This window comes from Medicago sativa, chromosome 7, assembly GCF_051527215.1.
Source record: "Medicago sativa cultivar Bolivia chromosome 7, Bolivia_mono, whole genome shotgun sequence".
Lineage (NCBI taxonomy): Eukaryota > Viridiplantae > Streptophyta > Magnoliopsida > Fabales > Fabaceae > Medicago > Medicago sativa.
Genome location: NC_140755.1, coordinates 37,190,008 through 37,214,813, shown reverse-complemented (window position 1 = coordinate 37,214,813; position 24,806 = coordinate 37,190,008). Strand labels below are relative to the sequence as shown.

Here is a 24,806-nt window from a genome sequence, read left to right as displayed (position 1 = left end):
GTAAATTACTCGCCATTGCGAGTTGTGAAAGTTAGCTATCGGGAAAAACCTCATTTTCACCCCAAAACCCCAATTTTGACTTCCCAATACCCAAATTTGATCCCAAGGTTTGTCTAAACATTTCTAAACATGAAAAGACACTCAAAATCATATAAAATTTGCCCCAAAACATTCTCTTAACAAAAATCATCATTTGACCCATTTCTCATCAAAACTTCAAAAACAACAGAAATTCATAGCAAACTCCTCAAATATGATTACCCAAGGTTTTAATCATCAACAACATCTCTCAACAACATCAGCAACCAACTATCATGAATTCATCACAACAACACCTCATATCACCATTTTTGGACAAAAATGCAAAGCATACATATAACCACAATTTAAGCATGTAATTTCATCATCAACCACTCAATTAACATTCAATTTACACACTCAAACATTGCATCAAAACATGAACACGAATTTACAATCAATTAGGTTCAATTCATCAATTTCACAAATGGGTAAAAATGAAAAGTTATGAATTATGGTTGAATTCTAACCCTCTTATCTCTAGCGCCAAGAATCTCTAACTCAAGCTTCAATTTAGCTCCTAGATAATGAATCCCTCTTGCCTCTAACCCTTGTTCTTGTTCTTCCCTCTAGCCTCTATCTCTTCTCTTCTCAAATGAAAAATGTTTGTGAAAGAACCCTACTCCTCTACTAACATTAGTTTATATAGGCTCACTTAATTCGGCTTATCTCACAAACCTTAATGGGCCTAACCCATTTCTATTTCAACCTCAAAAATGTTACTACTCACTTAACGGTAAAATATAACACTAACGGTCACTTAACGTTAAATAAAATAATTACTACACCCCTTAGTAACTTAGTAAAATAATACTCTCGCTAAGCACTACTAATAACCTTCAGCAAAAATTACAAAATTACCCCTACTCTCAAAATGACCAAAATGCCCCTAAGTCCAAAATGACTAAAATACCCCTCTAATACCGAATTCTATGATTCCCAACCAAAAATACACACAGAGGCAATAATCACATAAGAGCACATATAACACAATTAAAAATAATAAAAATAAATCTAGTCGAAAAATCGGGCTGTTACACAAATTTAAAGAGAGATTTGTGTACCATGCATTTTTAAGGGAAAAGACTGCGCCTTTGATGGTATGATCAAAATTAAATTCTCCTTCTATTTTATAAGTTGTGTGATTTTAATATTTGACACATCAAAACTTTTCATGTGAACAAGTGTTTAATTTTAAACTTGAGTAACTTGGACTTAATTCCAACGTTATATGATTAGACAATTTTATTTATTGCAGTCAAGATATATGAACCAAAAGTTCATATAAATCAGAATTCAGAGGATATGAACCTCTAAACATAATAAATTATGATATGTGCGAACATGATGGCGCATAAACTAGAAATGATAAAATGATAAGAGAAAAATTGATACGCTTGATATGTGCAATTTTTATAATTGAAATTTATAGAGTACCAAAGTCTAAGAACGAAAAATTCTAAGTAAGAAATTTTTGAAGAAAAGACAATCTAACTTGTCTTATTTTTGAACTTGGAATTGTCTGGACTATATTTAGATTCTGGACTCCAAGAGAGTTGAACTCACTAGTAGAGCCTATGAATGTGAATTCATTAGGTATGCTATAAGCAACTAAACATGTATGTTTATGTCCTAAATGTTAAAGTGATCATAGAATTAAAAGATGCCGATTTCTATGAAAATATTTACCCCTTTAAATAAAGAATAGTGGGTCGGGGGCACTAGTGGGGGCTCTAATGGGAGCACGAGATTAGTGGGGGCAAAATAAATTCCATTTTAAAAATTAAGAACTAGTGGGGGCACTATATCTGATCACATTCCAGTAATCAGAAATAGTTATGAAAACATCAAACGAGATGTTATAGAACCTCAAAGAGGTAAGAAAGCTATAATTGCTAAAGAGTATGAATCTTATGGTTAGCCTTAAAGAAGCTATACCCTTAATGGATGCTGAATTATGGCTAGAAGCAATAAACTATGAAATGGATTTTCTAGAGTCTAACGAAACATGACACTTAGTTGACTTGACTCATGGTTGCAAACCAATCGGTTGTATTTGGATTTGGAAAAGGAAACTAAAACCTCATGGGACGGTTGATGAATACAAGACTCTCCTTGTAGTCAAAGATTTAAGAAAAGGAGAAAAATATAGACCTCTTCGATACTCATTCACTAGTCACTAGAATCATATCCGTAAGAGTACTAGTCCCTTTAGCCGTCGTTCATAACTCGATAGTACTCCAAATGGATGTGAAAGTTGCCTTTTTTATGGTGAATTAGAAGAAGAAATCTATATGAAACTACCTGAATGTGTTTTGCGATTCATGGACAAGAAAACAAAGTCTGTAAGTTAGATAATTCTTTGTAAGGTCTAAAATAAACTCCTAAGGAATGACATGAAAAATTTGACATTCTAATGCTATCGAATGAGTATAAAGTGAATGAAAGTGACAAATAGTATTTGCACGATCATATGTCTCTATGAAGACGACTTGCTCATATTTGGTTTAAAGATTCATGTGAAATCATTGTTTATCAACAACATTGATAAGAAAGACCTGGACAAAGTTGAAGTAATTCTTGATTTCAAGATTACTAGATCAGAAAAGAGAACATTTTTTGACAAATCTCACAAAGTTGAGAAGATCTTAAGGAAATGTAATTATTTGACTGTAAACTTGCAATCATATATTATGATCCAAGTGTAAGAACACTTGAGATGGAGTTAGAAAAACAGAATATGCGAGCATCATTGGCAGTACTCAGTTATGCCACTGAATGTATTAGACCCGACATTGCCGATGTCGTGAAACTCTTGTGCAAGTTTACTAGTAGACGGATAAGAAACATCGCCATGCTATTGAAAGAGTCATGAGGTGCCTTAAGAAGACAATGACTCTAGGATTACTTCATGAGGAGTAACCTATTGTACTTAAATGGTACAAGATATAAAATAGAACATCCTTCAGATGAGTATTTAGCGACCAGTGACTGCACATTGAGCATCACTGGAGTTGTTTGTTAAAACAAATGATATTGACTCAGTTCACTATGGATTGAATCTGAGATGAGAACACTAGAGAAAACTAGTGAAGAAGCAAGTTGATAAGATGGTTGTTAGTTGAGATCCCTTAGTGGGTAAAACCGTTGCCAAAAGTGTTAGTTCATTGTGATAGTCTGCAGCTATTACAAAAATTGAGAATCGTTAGTATAATGGAAAGAGACGATAATTAAGGCATGAACACATAAAGGGTTAGAGAGCTAGCTACTCTCAAAAGGAACGGTTAAAGTAAATCATGTACGTACTGATAAAGAATTAGTCAATCCTTTGACGAAAGGAATTAATAAAAAGAAAGTCCTAAACACATCCAATAGGATGGAACTAATGCCCAAAGGTCACAAGTGATGGTAACTCGACCTACATGACTGGAGATCCCAAGAAATAGGTTCAATGGGTAATAACAAGTCATGAGTGATAGAATATGCTATGATAAAAGTATGAAAGCATGATTCCTGCAGCGACAGAAGGATGAGATAATAGAAACTCTTAATGAGATCTATACTTTATGTTGAGTGGTGTACATAGCTACATGAGTACTCTTGATAGACTCGCCTATACGAATGTGGAACAGAGGCCGGTTCCTATGGTATTCAGGGCAGAATACCTAGAGCGTTCGTTAAAACTGGGATATGTAATGCCCTATTTCTATTAAAGTGATAAAACACACGAATATAACAAATATTCAAGAAATAGACGCTACGTCTCAACAAAAAATCCAAAATCCAAACATACATGTATGTATATATATATATATATATATATATATATATATATATATATATATATATATCTCAATAGTCACATCGGATATAAATCAAATAACTCCAACATATACATGCCATGATCAAATAATACCTCAACTAAAAATCCTCCAAGTCCGACAAGTGGACAACATCAACAAGATAAAATAAAAACCAACAAGGCATAAAAGACTCTACGACCTAATTAGAGCCTAAAACTACGACGCCAGGCGATAACGGAGAAAGCTCCCGCTATCCAAGCACTCACCTCAAAGCAACTACTCCTGCACAACGTCTTCCCATCCATACAAACAGGTAGGCGACAAAAACCACTGGAGGTAAGCTTTACATTAATCATAATCAACAAATAATAATTGGAATGAATAAAACAATTCAATCTTCAAATAGTTTGCATAAACAATTAACCTCCAGGTATACATTCATACCTCCAATCCAAGTATCACAATAAGCACCCATCAAATGCACATATCACCAACAAACATTATTCACGTTCACAACATGACTTCATATCATTATGCAATGCGTTTAAACTCGACACATATATGCATGCGGTACCGTAACAACAGTCATTAGATGCCAACCGCACATCTATGTAAGAGTACTCCTCCTCTTACATAAAAAGAGTACACCTCCTCTTACAACAACTATGTAAAAGTACACCTCCTTTTACATTTCAACATATGTCTCAATATGATATGATGCATGGACATACAACAACGACCCGATAATGCACAACTTCAACATAACAACGACAATGTAAAAGTACACCTCCAATTACATTGACTATCTCAACGATAATTGCATTATCAAGTATACATGTCCACACATTCAACTATCACAATTCACATAAGAGTCATCATCACACACATCATCATAACTTACCAAATATCATAACAATTCCATATACTCTCATAAACCAAGTAAAATGGAACAACACATCATTTCATGATAAACACCATATTCAATCGTCCACGATCATCCACATATCATCAATTAATCATATAAAATCATCCACGAAAGATTTATAATGCAATTGGTTTAAAAGAACCATTTTCAACAAGTTCGTCTATAGGTATCCCATTTTCAAAATAATTGAAGTATTGAACCAAAATCAAACAAACAAGATCCAATGCCTCAACTAAGTATTCCCTTAGGCTACATATAAGTACAATAGGGTATACTTGGCGTTTCACCGGCTAAACACGACGAAATCATCCAAATCGTAAAGTTCGTCTCACTTTATCATTTTCACAAAAGAATGCAATTTTCAAAGCAAAACATGTTAAGACTTGATGAAACCAATCACAACCATTTTTAAAAAATCATATAAACATTATACAACCTTAATCCTACTTCATTTTTTTGGATAAAACGAGTTTTCGGAAAATCGGCGTTCTTGGACCATTTTTCAAAAGTTTAAGTTCAATTCACAAACCAAGTCCAATTCAATTCAATGAAGTTCTAGTAGGATTAAATGTATAAACAGAGGTTAAACAAGTCAAAAGAAACGTTTTAGAAAGCTCAGATTGGTCCCCAAGTACACGAAACAAAAATTCAAAAGTGGCTGAACCTGTGCAGGTTCGCTTGAGCGAAGGTCTGGTTCGCTTAAGCGAACTGAAGTCAGAACCTACATGTTGGTTTGCTTATGCGTTCGCTTGGCGTTCGCTTAAGCGAACTATCATAGTTCTGCAGCAAAAATGTTACAGGTTCCACCCCTTTTCACCCCAAAATCCCAATTTTGAATCATTCCAAACCCCAAAACTTAATCCCAAAGATGTTTATAGGTCATATATACTTCAAAACACTTAAACATGTATACAACTTACAATCACAACATCAATTCATCAAAATTCACCAATTCACCAAAACTCTCACAATTTTCAACAACAACAAATCTCCTCATAAATTCACCAATTCATGATACATCAACCACACATCTAACAACAACAACAATAACATATGATCATGAATTTATCCACAATTTAACAACTACCACATCATTCATCATCAATTTCATTCAAGAACATGTCCTATGCATATAAACCCATTTTGACATACAAATTCAACAACAACAACACAATTACCATCCAATTCATGTACATAATCATGTCATTAAAATTAAGCACGAATTTCTACATCTAAAAATCAAATTAACCACTTAACCACAATTATGCAAAGAATTAGGGTAGGAATTAAACTACTAGATTATGATTAAAGACTAACCCCCTTAGCTTAATTCTTCACAATCACCAACTAAGGCTTCACTTTAACTCCCAAAGCTGGAATCTCTAGCTCCCTCTAGCCTTCTCTAGATCTCCTCTTCAAACCCTTATCTTCTCTCTATATCTATCTCTTCCCAATTGTGAAAATGTTGGTAAAACCCTATTTCTCTACAAACTAGATTTTATATAGGTTCCACCTAATTGGGCTCAACTCACAAGTTCTAATGGGCCTAACCCATTTCTATTCTAACCCAAAATGTTACTACTCACTTAACGGTAAAATGTAATACTAACGGTCACCTACCGGTAATAAAATAAATTACCACAACTCTCTAGCACTTAGTAAAATAACAACCCACACTAAGCACTAAAAATAATTCTCAACGAAATTACTAAATTACCCCTACTCACAAAATGACCAAAATAACCCTAAGTCCAAAATGACTAAAATACCCTTCTAACACCGAATTCTACAATCCCAACCAAAATACACACAGAGGCAATTAATCACATATGAGCACATATAACACACATAAATAAATAATAAAATAAATCTAGCGAAAAATCGGGCTGTTACAGGATACACGTGCATGGCCATAAACACATGGGCTTTTAGAATACACCTTATGAAAAGGTTTGTGTGCGGGTTCTATGTCTGAGATAGAGTTCAATGTTGTAAGCAACTCTTGTAAATCGGAATATTATCCGCTATGCAAAAGTTCAAGTTGTATCCGACACCTTTGTTTATTAGCAACCTTATAGAAACGTTTTGACGTTATTATTGAAACCATTTTTTAAATTCAAGTGGGGGGATTGTTGGAACAATGGTGTGAAGATGGAAAGAAATTGGAAGGTTGGAAGATTAAACACCAAGTTATTAAACTTTTATCTAGTATTGTGTGAATTGAAAAAATAGAGTGTGGGGGTTTCACATAAAATAGAACACACACATTAGTAGTGTCTAAATTGTGGTATTTAATTTTAAATACCTGATAATGATGAAAATAATAATTATTTTTTGAAGGAATGAAAATAATAATTATTATTATTCTTTATTCATGGATATCACTTCCCATAATTTTAGGTTATGTTTGTTGTGATAAGATTGAAAATCCAACTGAATTTCCTATCTTTCCTTCATTAGTTTGTTTCAGCTAATCTTGTGGGTTTGTTTCTTTTTGAACTTATCCGATTAGTTTGTTACTTGAATTGATATGTGGGTTGCTTAATTTTTAAGTTTACTTAATTCTTAAGTTTCTCCAAATTAGTTACAATCTCTCCCTATAAAAGGAGAGCTCACCTAGTTCAAAAATGACACCAAAGAGTTTCATTGAGTTGTCGGGAACTCTTTTTGTCTTCTCCCTTTCTTGACTTGTGTTGACGAGTCTTTCTTCTCTTCATCTCCTTTTTCTGTCCCTTCGGAATTAAGAGTGTTCTTAAGACCATAGTCCCTTTTCGGTTTAATGTCCTTTTGGAATTAAGAATGGTCTTAAGTTCATAGTCCCTTCGAAATAAAGAGTACTATTAAGATCATAGTCCCTTTTGGAATAATAATGTCCCGTCGAAATTAATAATGATCTTAACGGTATATAAATATTCTTTCAATATTTTTCTATTTGAGGAGAAATTAAAAAGTGGAAATGGTGGTATCACCATATCTGAGTGGTCGTAGAGCCATATTGATATTTTGGAGAAATTAAAGTTAGAATGGTGGAAACACCATATTTGAGTGGTCTTAGTACCATAACAGAGTGGTAACAATACCATATGAAAGTGGTTTCAGTATTAAAGAGTGGTCTTACTACCTTATTCGAAGGTGTAATTCTCGAACGGTTTTCTATAGTGCAGTAGTTAATCGCACAGTTGTAGCTGGACTTGTTTTATCCTGGATGCGGTGTGGTTGATAGTCTGTCTTGCACAATTTTGGGCAGTGCCACGAAACGTCTTAAAGAGAGCGACCTGTACGTGACTCAACCTAGTAACAACTTCGGTAGATAATAGAATTTGAAAATCCAAATACAACAGTTTGGAAATCCAAAAACAACAGCAACATATGATCTACTCCAACCATCATACATAAATTATTATTGGCTTCAACGATAGAAACCATGTAATGAAAGTTTCAAAAACTTCATGAAAAATCAAAACGATCACTAAAATTGTCTTCGCTAAGGCCACCTGAAAGTAAATAAAATAAAATATAAGTACATTAATAGATTTCTCTGTATTCTATCTCATCTTACATTCAAAATATCCAAAATAAAACCCATAATCCATTCATGCTCCAAGCTCCTCCAACTTATTACACTTGATAATAAACAATGTCAGATGAGAAATATTATATCATTGAGTTGATATCCAAAATAAACAATGTGAAATGAGAAAAATAGTTGATACCAAAAAAAAAAAAAAAGAAACAGAGGAATCTAAAGCCAAGGAAAGAAAATGTTGATACCAAAAGCTAAGAAAATAGGCTAATAAAAAGAGAGAAAATAGGCTTATACTTATGAAATGAATCTAGGAAGATACTTGATAATACTAAGACTTAGGACACCAATTATTATAGCACGATCGGGTGTCAATTGAGACACTATAAAGCTATATTAATTTGGGACCGCGAAGACACTAATTGATGTATCACTAACAAATACCAATTGAGACATGTAATGTTAGATTAAACTCTAACTTTAAATATACCAATTGATGTATCACTAACATATATCAATTGAAACACGCTAAGACTATACTAAAAACTAAACTAGGACACTAAGACATAGGGATGGCAAAACGGGTCTGACCCGCCGGGCCGGCCCGTTTGGCCCGCTATTTTTGGCGGGCTGAGTCGAAGTTTTGAACTCGCTTTCTATAGTTGGCTCGGCTTGTCTCGCCTCGTTAAAATACGGGGCGGGGCGGGCCGGCCCGCTTAACTCGTTGGAAATGGGACGTGCATGGGCCGTGGCAGGGCGGCCCGCTTAACTCGTGTTTCAATTTGTTATTTTAAGTCTTATTTTATGTTTTTTGATTTTTTTGGGTTGCTAGATATATTTTGAGACTTATTTTATGCTTTTGGATTTATTTTGGTCGTTGAGTTTATTTATTTTGAAACGTATTTTATAATTTGGTTGTTGGATTTATTTTATTATTTGTTTTATGTTGCGCATTTACCTTATTTTGCTATTAGTTATGATGTTAAATTCGACAATTCGATAATTATCTTGTTTTTCACAAATTTACTTGCTACCTATTCTTTTATATTTTTTTACGATAAAAGCAACATAGTTTTTTTTTTGTAACAATTAAGTTGTAAAAAAAATAAAAAATAAAAAGTTTTTGTTTTGGCGGGCCGGCCCGCAAACTCGCAAGCCCGCCACTAAACGGGGAGGGGTGAGATTTTGGACTCAGTCACAAAATTTGACTCGTCTCATCTCGTTTTTAGCGGGGTTAGACGGGACATGCCTAAATGGGGCGGGCCGGCCTGCTTTGCCATCCCTACTAAGACATTAATTGACATACCACCATCAGCTACCAATTGAGCAGAGACCCAAAACAAAACAAAAAATGTACAAAAGAAACTGACACAACAAGAAGTAAGCACTTCAAGTGAAGAAATAAGTACACAGACAATAATGAAATCTACCCGAGAAAAGTTAAGGGGGCCGTTTGGATTAGCTTATTTTAGAGCTTATATAGAACAGCTTATGCAAATAAATAAGTCTTTATGTATTATTTATAAGTTTTTAAGGTAGTTTATGAAAAAACAATTTATGAGGATATGATTTTCGTTAGTGAGAGCTAATAAATTAAAATAAAAGCTTATTTATTTACATAAATTATTTTTCATAAACTATTTTTCGTAGGTGCGTCTCCCTAAGGGCGTCGTCTTGACAAGCTTCTAGAAACATCTAGAATGCTCCAGAGTGACTTAGGGTCCAAGCTGCTTGGGGCTTAAGTCACCAAAATACAAACCCACGAAGGGTTATAAATACCCCTATTGAGATCATTTTCAAGGCATCACATAAACATTGTAAACCCTATATTTTATTATTATACTTTTGCAGGTACAAAAATGCTTCCGATTATATTGTTTGCAGAAAGATTCAAGATACTAAAAGAGCAACTGAAAATTTCAACTAGAAAGGAATTAGATTTGAGTTTAATTGTAGATTGATTTTTCCGGTATGTGAGGTAGAAGAAGAGAAATTCTAATATGGTCACATGACCAAATAAAAAGTGTTTGGTCACATACACATAAAGAAATATTTTTTTAATAGTAAAGAGGAAATTGATAATAAAAAAAATGATTGAATATTTTAAGGACCATCTTTTCATGTGTGTGTCTCCAAATACTATTGATTTGGTCTTGTGACAATGGAAGAATATTTGGACCGAAAGGTATAATAAAAAGCTGACACACGTAACCTTCAATTTTTTTTTATATTATTTACACCATAAGCCCCAACAATAATTAACTAAAAGTGACTGGTTGTAGCAAGTTATTTATTGATGTCCTTCCATGGTCCTTTTCATTTGGGGTCATATTAAGGGCTTCGCCAACACTTATATAATGTTTTTTTTTTTTTTTTACAGGTAGTAATGTTATATTTTAGGTTCTTGTTAACGAATGTTTGTAGGACACTTTTTAAAAATTTTAAAAAGAGAAATTATTCCATAAAAACAAGTTAAATTAGGCATGGCAATGGGGCGGGGTGGGGACGGGTTTTACCTTCCCCGTCCCCATACCCGATTTGAATATACTTACCCGTTACCCTACCCATACCCAACGGGGATGAGAAATTGAATCTCATCCCCGTCCCCGACGGGTTCGGGTATCCCCGCCCCATCCCCGTCCCCGCATTGAATAATTTTTTAATAAAAAATATAAGTTTTTTTTCCATCCCCAAAAGCAACGTTGTAATACATTATCCAACAATACGCCCATTTTAACATTTGTTAGACAGATTGATTCAATTGATCCTTTAAATATCAACGGTAGTTTTTATTGAAATGACAATTATCAAACAAAATAACATGACATATCATCATAAAGTAATTTTTTACATTTGGGATGGGTTTGGGTGTGGGTACCTATATACCCGTTACCCGTCCCATACCCGTTTTTTGAAATCGGGGAAAACCCATACCCATACCCAAACCCAGTCAAAACGGGGAAAACCCGTCAAATTGGGTTTGGTTCGGGCGGATAACCGCAGGTATGGGTTTTGTTGCCATGCCTAAGTTAAATGTTTCAATTTACAATGCATTGATTAAATAAATTTACAAAAAAAGTTACATTTTAAAGGTTTTAAAGAGTGCCCTGGGACATTTGTTAACATTTCCCTGTATTTTTCCTTAAAAAAAAAAAAAACATTTCCCTATATTTTATTATTATATAGGGTCTGATTTTTACCAAAATTATAATTGCTAAAATAAAATCATATACGATCTTTTAAAAGTACTTCACCTTTTTGTACTTTGCTGAAGAATCAAATATTTTCTCCCAACACGTTAGGGTTCCAATCGTATATCTCTGCGGCTGTCATGAAAACCGAACCACCAAAGTCGCGGCGTCGTAGCCGTCAATCCAATCCCTCTCATTCAGCAATCCTCCCGGACGACCTTATCTTTGAAATCCTATCCTGGCTTTCGGTGAAACCATTGATGAAGTTGAAGTGTGTTAGTAAGTCATGGAACACTCTAATATCTGATTCTAAATTCGCAAAAATCCACCTTCATCGATCTGCACGACACTCACACTCTTATGTAGTCACTCACGCTTCCTATCAGAAAGGTGATTACAGTTTCATACCTTTTTCCGTTGGTGATTTACTTGAAAACCGTTCGTTCACCCCTCCTGAGGATCCTTACTATCAACTAATCGACAAGGACTGTCGTCATGTTGTTGGTTCCTGCAATGGATTGGTCTGCTTGCTCGGTTATTCTCCCGCTGAGATGTGGTTCCGTTTCTGGAATCCTGCCACCAGAAAAATATCTGATAAATTAGGGTATTTTCATGATGATGTCATGTATCCATTGAAATTTTGGACGTTTACAATGGGTTATGATAATTCAAGTGACGCTTATAAGGTTGTGGCCTTACAATATTGTAGTCACTTGACAACGAGGGTGCGAGTTCTTACTTTCGGAAATAATATTTGGCGAAATGTTCAAAGTTTCCCTGCAAGGGTTCTTCACTTTTCTTATGATAACAGGGAGTTCCGTGGTGTACATTTAAATTGCACTGTTAATTGGTTGGCAGTTATTATTGACGACGGTAATCATGCAAAATATGTGATTATTTCGCTTGATCTAGCTACAGAGACACACACACAATTGCTGCCTCCTCCAAGTACTCCAAATACGTCGTTACAAGATGTACCGCCTGGTGTTTGTTTCTTGATGGATTCCCTTTGTTTTTACCATGATTTAAAGAAAATTGATTTTGTTATATGGAAGATGACAAAATTTGGAGATGAAAAGTCATGGACCCAATTCCTTAAATTTAGCTATCGCAATTTTAAGATGAACTTCAAATCTGGTTTCTCGTGTTTCAACCTTTATGAGAATGATGATACATTGGTATTTGCACACGACGACCCAAAAAACCGAGCAATTTTCTACAATTGGAGAAATAATTGGGTAGCGAAAGCTAGAGTACACGAAAACATACGTTGGTTCTCTATAAACAATTATGTTGAAAGCTTGGTTTCAATTTGTTAGTAAGTCCTTATATCGTGATATTCTTATTTGAATTTGTGTTGATTCACATACTCTTGTTTCGGTTTTGTGTTTATTTACTTTACTTCAAAATTTGTTGTAAATATCATATGATGAATCAATTGTCTGACCTGAATTCCAAGTTTAGTACTCATTTCTGTAACTATGTGTTATTCTCTTGCCAACCAAGAATGCTTTTGGAGTTATAGATCTACAAAGTCAACTTCAAGCAAATCCAACATTATTGATGTTGCATGTCAAGATGGTAGAATGAAGGAGGCTTATTGCAGCTACATTATCATTAGTTATGGTATTATTGTTTTATACAAGACATTATTGGTCCTCTTGATGTCTATTAGCGTTTTAATTAGTTTGTAGCAATTATATTGGAATATTTGTAGCAACTTATTTGCTTTATATGAGTGAGTTGAGTATAGTCTTTCCATGACCATTTGAGTATGATATCAATATATGGTTAAGTTTCACAGTACTGAGTGAGTATGATATCAATATGTCTTGGTGATACTTTTACTAAACTGTAAAATAATAATCTTAATTGATAATAAAAGAAAGTTTCGTATTCTTCAAAAAAAAAAATATATTTCGTCATGTGTGTATATGGTTTCTAGACAAGGTGTTATATTGTATATAACTATCCTTACATGTAGCATGAATGCACAAGTTTGGTTGTGTACTTATTGAGAATTGCATAATGTAAGGCTCCTATACTGGATTTGGAGACATACTTAGTGAGTTTAGCATTAGTGATCATGTGGGAGGAATGTATCCAAATCCAGTACAGATCCTACTTTCTTTCAGCTCATTGTGAAATTTGTGAAAAAGCTACTAGAAATAGCTTTGCATTTTGAGGTTAAAAATAAGTTTATTAACCATTGATGATAGAATATTGTTCATTTTGGAAAAGCTCATAGGAATAATTTTTATAAGATGCAATTATTCATATTGTCCATGCAACGAGTCGGGGTTGAATTTAGTATTTTGTATAACGTCGTTGCATGTCTAACACTCTTTTACATTATATTGACTTATATTGAATAGGACATAAGGAATTTCAAATTCTAAATTTGTCCATAAATTTAACTTTAAGAAAATAGAAAAAATCATCATAAAATGTATTATTTTGGCCAAATATTATATTATGGTTCTCTATGTTAAATGATTATAACAAGTTAGCTGTTAACTTTTTTTTTTTTTTTTTATAAATTTGTCCTTTAAGTCAAAATATATGCACTATTATCCTATTTCTATCAAACTAAGTTAAAAAGTGTTTATGTGGATGTTTAATGTTAAGTAGGTATGTCATAATTCATCGCTATCAAAATTAGGGTTCATATGTGTGTTATTCAATCTCGATTTGAAACAAAATTGATCAATTACTTGATTTATAATATTGTTGATGAGATACTTATTTGTAAAGTTATTGCTTGAATATTATAGAATAAGAATAAGAAAATGTGAACAACAATGCATTGGTCCAAGTGACTAATTAATCCCCTTAAGCATGTAGTAAGGGGTTCGTTTTTTGACTCATGCATATGAAAAAAATACGGTTGGGGGGAGAGAACTCACCTTATGTGCCATACACAGGTTCCCCAAGAGAGATTAGTAAAAGAAATATATGTAAGTAATCATGTTTGATGTCATAAACATTTTTGAACCTACCATCTCAATGTTAAATAGTCCCATAAAGCACTGTTTAAGGAAGTTGGCTGAAAAACCGGTGGCAGTGTAAATATTCTATGACTTAAAAAATTAAGGGTGAAGACCCATTATGGTCCTTGACAAATTCTGTAGGGCTCAAACTAGTCCTCAACAAATAAAAAGACCCTATCGAGTTCCTTACAAAATTAAACCGAGACAATATGTAATCTTTAATTCTATTTTCTATAGGGCGTGAATACCATGCATACACAATTTTAGTTATCCTTAATTATATGTTTAACGCGAACAACGCCGGGTAATTACACTAGTTATATGTATAGATAATAGATATTTTGCACTTTCATATTGTAACAAATTATACTTATCTTTTTCAATGATACCAACAATATAACAAATGGTTAATATGTTTTTGGTCCTTATAAATATATCAATTTTTCGTTTTAATCCCTTTAAAAAATTTCTTCGACTTTTAGTCGCTATAATATTTTCAATCACCACTGTTGGTCCCTATTTTTAAGTCAACTCATATGCAATCTTTTTATTTTTTAATTAAATTGTGCAGAAATGTGTATAAGTATTATAAAAATCTCTCAAAAAAATTAGAATTTTTTTACCAAATCATGAATTAAATATAAATTTTTACCAAAAATATAAAATTCATATTTAATTCATGTTTTGTTAAAAATTCTAATTTCTTTTGGAGAGATATTTATAATATTATAAACTTTTCTACAAAATTTTATTTCAAAATATGAATTCTACATGTGAGTTTACTTAAAATGAAAGACAAAAAATGAATATGAAAAACTTTTGCGGACTAAAAATTGAAATTTTTTTTAGAAAGATTAAAATAAAAAGTTTTATAGGCAACAAAAACATATCTAACCTTACAACAAATATACGATAGAATTGAAAGGAGAAATAGTCGGCACAAAACGGTCTTAATATATGTGAGGGTTAATAGTCCTTGTGAACTTAGCTCAGTTGGTAAGGACAATGCATAAAATATGCAAAGTCCGTGGTTCAAACCCCGGGCATCACCCAAAAAAAAAAAATATGTAAGGGTTAATAGGCCTTTACACCTTATAATATAGGCCACTTTTGGTTTTGCCCCTTGTAAATTATTATTTTTAGATTCGGTCCTTGTAAAAAAAAATTGTTTCGGAATACCCCCCTAGCGCCACGTCATCAGAAAAAGGCGAGTCATCGTGCCACATCAGCGAAAATGCACAGTCATATGGTCTAGAAGGGTATTTCAAAACAATTTTTTTTACAAAGATGGAATTTTATTTTTATTTTTTTACAGGAGCCAAAACCAAAAATGTTTTGTATACAGTAGTGTAATGCTCTATTAACCCTATATGTAATTAAAATTGGACCGAACATTAAACCGGTGTAGATAGGGATTCGAGGTTTAAAAGTTCAACCAGGGTTGTACCGGGTTCGAACCGGTTGTCAATAATTAATATAATTTTGTTGTTTTTCTTAAATATTATGCCAAATAAATACAAGTATTAAAATGAAAATATAATTTTAATAGATAAACAATTAAATTTAAATGATTCTCCTAAGAAAAGTACCAGTACTCGTGAAGAATATATATATATATATATATATATATAAGGAATGTTATTGACAATCTCTTTCACACTCTCTCTTAAACACTCTCTTAACCATTGGTCCATGTCATCATTTTTTTAAAACCCATTATCTGCTAACCTGCTCTACAGGTTTGGATTAACACACACCTTTTTTTTATATTCTAAATTAGACAAAAAAAAAATCACTCCTCCTTCATTTTCTGGAACGATCACCGATTCCTTCATTTTCTGGAACCATCACCAATTCCAACAACCTTGTTTTCCAATTCCATAAATTTCTTAATTTCATTTCAATAATTTTTTATAAATTCACACCCATTTTTAAGATCGTTTATCAGATTCACATGAAACCCAAACAAGATGCAGATTTCCATCACCAACACTTGTTGTCTTACCACAACTACGCCGGCAATATCATGCTCACCACCGTCGCTGGAGGGTTCTCGCCGGCAATATCTGTCTCGATCTCTCTCGATCCAGTTCCTATGGGGCGAAATCAATCATTAGTTATTGTCGCTGGAGGAAGCAAGCCTCTGTCGTTGCCGTGGAACATGCCGCCGCCACCGGCGGCTTCGCCATCGAAAAGTCCATTGATTTTTGCTGTACTTGATGATTTAGAAGGCTTTGCGCTGAATTGTAACTATGAATGAGTACTGATTAGTTGTTTTTCCCATTTTTATTAAAAAAGATTAAAGACTTTTGATATTTTTTTTATGTGAAACAAGACATTTGATTTTTTAATGGAACCGGTTGCCAGTTTCAAGAATTATCAATACTAGCGACGTGGACCAATGATAATGGGAGTGTGCAAGAGAGAGTGCTCAAGCAACTGTGCTTAGCATTCCTCACACACACATATATATATATATATATATATATATATAGGGGAATGCTATAACACACCCACTCACTTTTGTGAAGGTGTGTTTTAGCATTGAACACCTTTAAAGTTTGGACAAAGAACTCCTATTTCTCCTTTTCAAAAACAAATAAGCTGAAGGGCAATTATGTAATTTAACAATTTAATTGCAATTTTAATTTATTTATCTTTTATTCCACCTCTTCTCCCCCAATCTATTTTACGCCATTACTGTTGTGCTCAAAGCTACACGCGCATATGCCGGCAATTCATTTTTTTTTATTTCAAAAACATGATGCAGTTTTCAAATTGATTCAAAAGGCCGAAACAAATGGAAGTCATTGGAACCGCCGGTGTCTTATAAGTCGACTATGGAGAATTCGTCATATCACAAATATGTTGTTTTTCATTTCTCTCACGGTGCCGAGGCTGAAGCTGATAGAAGTTGCATTTTCACGACATGAAGGAAGACAATAGAAATGGGGGATGGGACTGTGAAGAGAGGAGGAAACAAAAATGGGTAGTAAGGAGCACAAGAGAGACTGAGTTGAAAACTATAAAAAATAAGAATTAATTTGCAATGGTGTGAACTGTCTAGATCAGGAGGAGAAGGAGAGGTGGAGTAGAAATAATTAAAATTACAATTAAATTGGTGAATTCCATAATTGCCCTTCAGCTTATTTGTTTTTCAAAAGGAGAAATAGGGTTTTTTGTCCAAACTTTAAAGGTGTTCAATGCTAAAACACACCTTCATAAAAGTGAGTGGGTGTGTTATAGCATTCCCCATATATATATATATATATATATATATATATATATATATATATATATATATATATATATATATATTGTCCAAATCAATACTGGATAGACGAATTATACTTAAAAATAGTTTTGTTTTTTATTTTTGAGGAGAATAAATATTTTACCGACACCCCATTATTCATTCATTCACATTCCCAACCCTATTCTCCAAATCAAATTCTCGCTCGCGTCTCTCTCTCTCTCTCTCTCTCTCTCTCTCTCTCTACTTTCATACGATTTTCACTAAACAACTTCGATTCCAACCCCTCTCTCATACAACATGGTACTTTTCCTCTTTCTTCTAAATTCTTTCTAAATTCATTCAATTGATTTTCCGCACAAACCTAACATTTTTCCAATTTTTGTTGCAGGCTACTCTCGCTGATACTTTTCTTGCTGATCTTGATGAACTCTCCGATAACGAAGCCGAAATTCCAGTGAGTATAGTTTCTTTTTATTTTTTATTTTAAATAATGATTTTGTTTTTTGTGTGTGGTTAAATTGATGTGTAATGTGGTTGGTTTTTATCTTAGGCTGATAATGATGCCGATACCGCGGATATGGATGAAGATGTTGATGGTGATCTTGCTGACTTAGAAAATCTTAATTACGATGATTTGGATAGTGTTTCTAAGTTGCAACAAACTCAGAGATACGTCGATGTTATGCAGGTTTGTTTCATGTTTGTTTGATTTTTAATTGCTTGTTGTAACTGCAAATGTTGTGAACTTTGTCAGTGTCTGATCTGATTGAATGCGTGTGTTATCATTGCTAAAGCATAAAAAGTAGGGTAAATTCCTAGAGAGAATGAGAAACCTAACCAATTTAGCAAATTACAATGTATAAAAAGATCTGCATATGTTTCAAAAGAAGAGTTGTTGAGCATTGGACTTCTTTCCTATATAAAAAAATTCAAATATCTTCATCAATAATGTGAATCACTTATGTGCTTATGAAGCACGGATAGAGACACGGACACGGGACACGACACAACTAATAATTTGAAAAAATCACATAATTTAGTGTAATTACAAGTGTCGGTGCCAGACACGACATGTGTCCGACACCAGGACACGCCTAATCCAAGGAGTGTCCGTGCTTCATAGCTTATGTGTCACCGTAAAACCGTGATCTAGTTTCAAAATTATCACTTAAGTTGTGTCTGGTTGGGAGAATGCTTTTGGCAAGTCTTCAAATATAGTTCTTGATTCTATTTGCTGGAAGTAGAATTTACCAAATTTTATCTCTTCTAGATCCTTTCCATTGTTAAGGAATAAGGATATAATGACATGGTGCTAGACATCACAGCCCACAGTATGCCAATACTTTTGGGGAGTTGAGAATGTGTATCTATAAAATAAAATGACTTATTCAACTTCTATTTCAGTAAATCAACATGCACCATGTTTTTTTAACAAAAACGTATGGGTATTTTTATCTCCCCTCCATTGAATCAAAGGGCCCCTAATTGAATGCGTGTCAGTGTCTGATTGAATGCGTGTCTGATGTCTGACATGTGTCAGTGTCTGACGGCACATATGATTTACATTCACTTACTCCCTCCGTTATTTTTATAAGCAAAATTGACCATTTCACACTTTTTAAGGAATGTGATCATTGTTATTTAATTTAAACTAAAATAGCAAATTTGCCCTCATGACAATTCTTGTTTTCCAACCTACTCATGTTCTTTCATTAAATAAAGTGCCTATTTTTACATTTTTCATGTTATTTCATTAAAGAATGGCGTTGCAGAATGTGTCCAGCCTCCCCATCTTTCTCTAGTGAGTCTTCAACAATGCGATTTAGTAGATCCTCAGAATCTGATTCAATTCCCAAACTAAATGATGGTCCTTCTATAGCCATTTTCTTAGATGTTCCTTCTATAGCCATTTATTTTAATTATGCAGAAGAATAGAACCACTAAAACAACCTTTTTATAAGAAAGCATTTGGGGGCTTGTGGAATTAATTGCTTCGTGAAGTTACAGAGGGAGAGGGAGTATTCAAAGAGGCACTTCATATTTCAAAAAGCTACTTCAATTAATACAGTTGTGGAAAATTGTAGTGTGTGGAAAACTGCACGTATGCAAATTAGAGAATTAAACCAAGGGCATATTTGGTATACTATATTTAAATATGAGGAAAAAAGTCAATTTTGCTTATATTTTGTTACAACTAAGATAGTTGAATTTTGCTTATATTTTGACATGGAGGGAGTAATTTATTTCCTAAAATTATTACCTGTGTTGACGTGTCACTGTGTTTGTGTCGATGTTTCAATTCAACTAAGGCTTTGTTTTGGAGTTTGGAGAGTGGAGCAGAGGGAAAAATAGAGAAATCTTTCACCTTTTTTGAACTAGTGTTTTTGTTGATAATGATAAATGTATGCTTATGATTAATATATTCCTTCCTTATTTTTTTCAAAGGCCTCTCTTCCCGTCCTAAATTCCCAAACACACCCTTAGGGGGCTATGCTTGTGAATACGTTGGCATGAGTTCTGACTGAGGTGCCGAAACGAAACAGAATTTTTTTTATGCTTTGGAGCAAATTAGGTTTGAGTGCTTGTAGAATTTGAAAACAAACACATTTAAGCTTTGCATTGGATGTAACTAAAACTTTTTACTTTTTAAGTTTTAACGTCCTCCATTGTTTGTTTGTTTGTTTGTTGTTTTTAAATGCTTCTAATTTGTCTATGGCAGAAAGTGGAAGAAGCCCTTAAAAAGGGTTCAGATGTCTCTCAGGGATTAGATTTAGAAGATGATCCGGAATACCAATTAATTGTGGAGTGCAATGCGTTGTCGGTTGACATCGAGAATGAAATCGTCATTATTCATAATTTTATTCGCGACAAGTATCGGTTGAAATTTCCAGAGCTTGAGTCACTAGTACATCATCCAATTGATTATGCACGTGTTGTTAAGAAGATAGGAAATGAAATGGATCTGACCCTTGTTGATTTAGAAGGGCTTTTACCCTCAGCCATTATCATGGTTGTCTCAGTTACAGCGTCGACTACGACTGGCAAGCCACTTCCAGAAGAAGTCCTTAGTAAGACAGTTGAGGCTTGTGATCGAGCACTTGCTCTTGATTCAGCGAAGAAGAAAGTTCTTGATTTTGTAGAAAGTAGAATGGGTTACATTGCGCCTAATGTTTCAGCTATAGTTGGGAGTGCTGTCGCGGCTAAACTCATGGGAACGGCTGGTGGCCTATCAGCACTTGCAAAGATGCCTGCTTGTAATGTTCAGCTTCTAGGAGCCAAGAAAAAAAATCTCGCCGGGTTCTCCACTGCAACATCACAATTTCATGTTGGTTACATCGAGCAAACCGAAATATTTCAGACTACCCCACCTTCTTTCAGGATGCGAGCATGCCGACTCGTGGCTGCAAAGTCTACACTTGCAGCACGTGTAGACTCAATACGTGGCGACCCATCTGGGAAAACTGGAAGATCTCTCAGGGACGAGATCCATAAAAAAATTGAGAAGTGGCAAGAACCCCCTCCTGCTAAGCAACCCAAACCACTTCCAGTGCCTGATTCTGAGCCTAAAAAGAAGAGAGGTGGTCGCAGACTTAGGAAGATGAAGGAGAGGTTAGCATAAATTTTGTAGTACTTTTTCTTAGGTTGCGGGGTTAAGGGTATATTTCTTTTTGGCCTTTTTTGTAATTCTTGATCTGTTGATTCTTATGCCATCAGGTATGCAATAACGGACATGAGGAAGTTAGCTAATAGGATGCAATTTGGAATTCCTGAAGAGAGCTCTTTAGGTAATTTTACCTAATTTCACTTTTCCCTGATCTGATTTACATTTGTAGTGCAATACTTTGCATTTTTTGTATGCACATATTTATGTTTTTTTTTTTTTTTTTTGCACTAAAATTAAGGAAATAATGATTAGATAGAAGAGGAGAAAAGAGGAGTATCAGTAATGCGACGTTGAATAATTGTGTTATCATGACAGCGAACTCCATGTTAGGCAGGACTATGTGGGACCTTGTGATTCCTATTAATTATTACTCCTGTTATTCTAATTATATTAATAATTAACGCAGTTTAAAGAAATTGTCATAATTCTAATTTCTATTCAAATGTTTCAAACAGGAAGAATATAAATTTTTTGCCAATTTTTAGGTTGGTTTGTAAATACGAACAACCAACTGTGAAATATAATGCATATATTAGAAAAATGGCCTGCAACATGTTGAAAACAACAATTTTGGGATTAGAAGTACAAGGGTAAAACTGTTACAAACCTTGGGCAGAATATTCTGATACTGCATGCATATTCAATTCCAATAATCTAAGTCACACTAGTGTGACCAGGATTATAACCAAACCTCCCTCCCAACATAATAAGACTCCTAATACCTAATTTTATACAGACAGAATGAAATCCTTTGGAAGTGAACTTCATCTCTTTTTGTTTGTTATTCTTTTCGTATGCAATAATGTCATTTTCTCCTTATTTATATATTTTTATGTTCCGTGTTATAGGTGACGGTCTGGGCGAGGGTTATGGAATGCTTGGTCAGGCTGGCAGTGGCAAGCTTCGTGTGTCAGCAGGTCAAAGCAAACTTGCTGCAAAAGTTGCTAAGAAGTGAGTCCTTTCTTAGTGCTTTTAGTTCTACATATTCTATTAAGTCCTGGTTAATTGATTGTGTGGCAAGATTCTGAATCATGATTCCTGTCTCAGTTATCTTACTAAACAAAATGATTATTCTAATTAACTATTTTCATTTGTCAGATTCAAGGAAAAGAGTTATGGTAGCAGTGGTGCTACATCTGGTTTAACCTCAAGTCTTGCATTTACTCCAGTGCAGGTTAGTTTCACTTATTACTGTTTCTTTAGATTTTCTCCTGCTCTTTAGCTGCATAAATAGTGTCGGAATTGATGTGAAGCAAATTTAGGAACAGAATATGTGGATTACTTCGCTACTGCTAATGTGGTAGATTATAATACAACTGAGGTGAGGCTACTTTGATGATTCAGTGAATTGCCTAGATAAATACCACAACATCATGCATAACTAATGCTATACCTGTGCCTTATGGTGGAGGTCAAGCCCCCATTGCGTAGAGTATCACCATCTTTTGGGACAAATAATAACATAAGTTTCTCATGCCCTCAAATTGTTGTATCAATGGCATGATATGATAATGATGACTAAAAGGATGCCTACCAACACATGTGATTTCTCTCTGTCTAGGAACATCTTGGGTATGTGATGCCTTAGTTGTAGTGTTTTAGAATTACAAGTTGCTCATTGACCAACATCCAGACCGGACCCTGTCCTTTTAGAAGCCATTTTATGATGATTCTATTCCGTGCCTTGAGAATAGAGGCACAATTGTCAAACTATAGAGTTAACTCATAGAATCGCATGAGTTTATGAATCTATGCATCAAAGTCACTCTTTCCAACAAGTTGCATTCAAGCACAGTTGTTTATATGAGTTGCAAACTTGTGAGGCCATCAAAATAATTAGAAGTGGAAAAGAATATGATAGGAGATCTTTTGTTAAAAGTATCTATGTTAGGAAGAATAGACCGAACAGTGGGGAGGGGAATGTAACAGACTAGTGATCAGCTGACATTTCTAACTAACCAGCAGTTTTTTGTAATAATTAGGAAGGAATAGAAAGTGAGAAGTTTTGTTATATTGTTATAAGTACTGAACTGGGAGAGGTTTCATGAGTCTCTCAAATTACCCTCGTATTTTTCTTCCTCTGGATCACACTGACCCTGATGGAATTTCTCAATAAAGATCATCACTCTTATCTATTTTTGTCTTTCACTATTTGATACCTAGTTGAACCTTATCAAGTTACAGTGCACATGAGTGACATAATGAGCAGGCTTTCCTAGAAATTAGTATCTAGCTTTTGCAAGAATGTCTTCTTGCATCGTGTTTGTCTTCGGCTAAACTGTTTTGTTTTGTCCATTTTTGCTTTGAGAAGACTTTTACATCTCTCTGCTTCTTCAACCAATACAACATATCTCCTTCTTCCACCCTCCATTTGGTATTTTGTTACGAAAAAATTATAGAAACCCAAGATACAAATGATCTTTTTCTTCCAATTATACCCTACCCTCATGTTATTGAGATTTGAGAGTAGGTTGGATAAATAAATGAGAAATCGTAAAGCATTTTTAATGATTAGAGTAAGGGTATTTTGTTACAATACACATCAATCAAGTTTTTAATATATGTGCACATTCCTTAAACGACCAAGGTTTGGGAGCAACAGGAGAACTATATCAATTAATGTATATATAAAAAACTTGAATGATATTATCATGAATGATGAAAATTTGGGTTTGAACTCAAAATGCTTTTAGCAGAGTAACTTAATTAGTCATGCTTTTATTATCATCTTGCATTCTTGTTAATTATTAATTTATGTATTTTCAGGGGATTGAGCTCTCAAATCCACTGGCTCATGCACACCAACTTGGTAGTGGAACTCAAAGCACCTACTTCTCTGAAACAGGAACGTTTTCAAAGATCCAGAAGAATTGAACCATGCACGAACCAATCGGAGTTCTTGTTCTGTCGCCTGAATTGGTGAACATACCAGTAAATTGTTAATGCTGGAGGATATTACTTGATAGGTCTATGGTAGATTTTTGTAGCATAGACATATATGCCGTTGATTATGTATGAAACTGGTTTCCTCTTCAGGGATCCCAGTGGTTGACGTGACGATCCCTTTGTACATGACTTTTACAATGCCTTGAGGTTTTATTCTTAGTTGCGGAGAAATGATAATCAATCTATACCATTTTCATGAGATAGGTTCAGAACAAAAAAAGAGAGCTGTTGATGTAGACCAAGCTTTCGTGGCAATGAAGACCAAGTTTCTTTTTTGAAGGGCAGTAGAATGCATTGAGTAAACCATGCATGAAGCGATTTAGACATTACCAAAAAAGAAACTTGGTCTTAAGTATCATTTGAAAATACAGTAGAATGCATTGAGTATAACTTGGTCTCAAGTACTCCCCATTGAGTATAACTTAGTCTT

General features: G+C 34.1%; 1 protein-coding gene and 1 pseudogene across 1 annotated transcript; both read left to right on the top strand.

Annotated features, from left to right (window-relative positions):
* Window positions 1-11,660: 11,660 nt before the first annotated feature.
* On the top strand, window positions 11,661-12,839 carry LOC146906034 (F-box/kelch-repeat protein At3g23880-like; annotated as a pseudogene).
* Window positions 12,840-17,924: 5,085 nt separating this feature from the next.
* Window positions 17,925-24,653, top strand: EMB1220 (pre-mRNA processing ribonucleoprotein binding region-containing protein). Its single transcript, XM_085722570.1, has 8 exons — window positions 17,925-18,066; window positions 18,155-18,220; window positions 18,317-18,454; window positions 20,486-21,375; window positions 21,481-21,551; window positions 22,279-22,381; window positions 22,529-22,604; window positions 24,197-24,653. The coding sequence occupies exons 1-8, from the start codon at window positions 18,064-18,066 to the stop codon at window positions 24,302-24,304; spliced, it is 1,455 nt and encodes a 484-aa protein (XP_085578696.1). The 5' UTR covers window positions 17,925-18,063; the 3' UTR covers window positions 24,305-24,653.
* The last annotated feature ends 153 nt before the right edge of the window (window positions 24,654-24,806 follow it).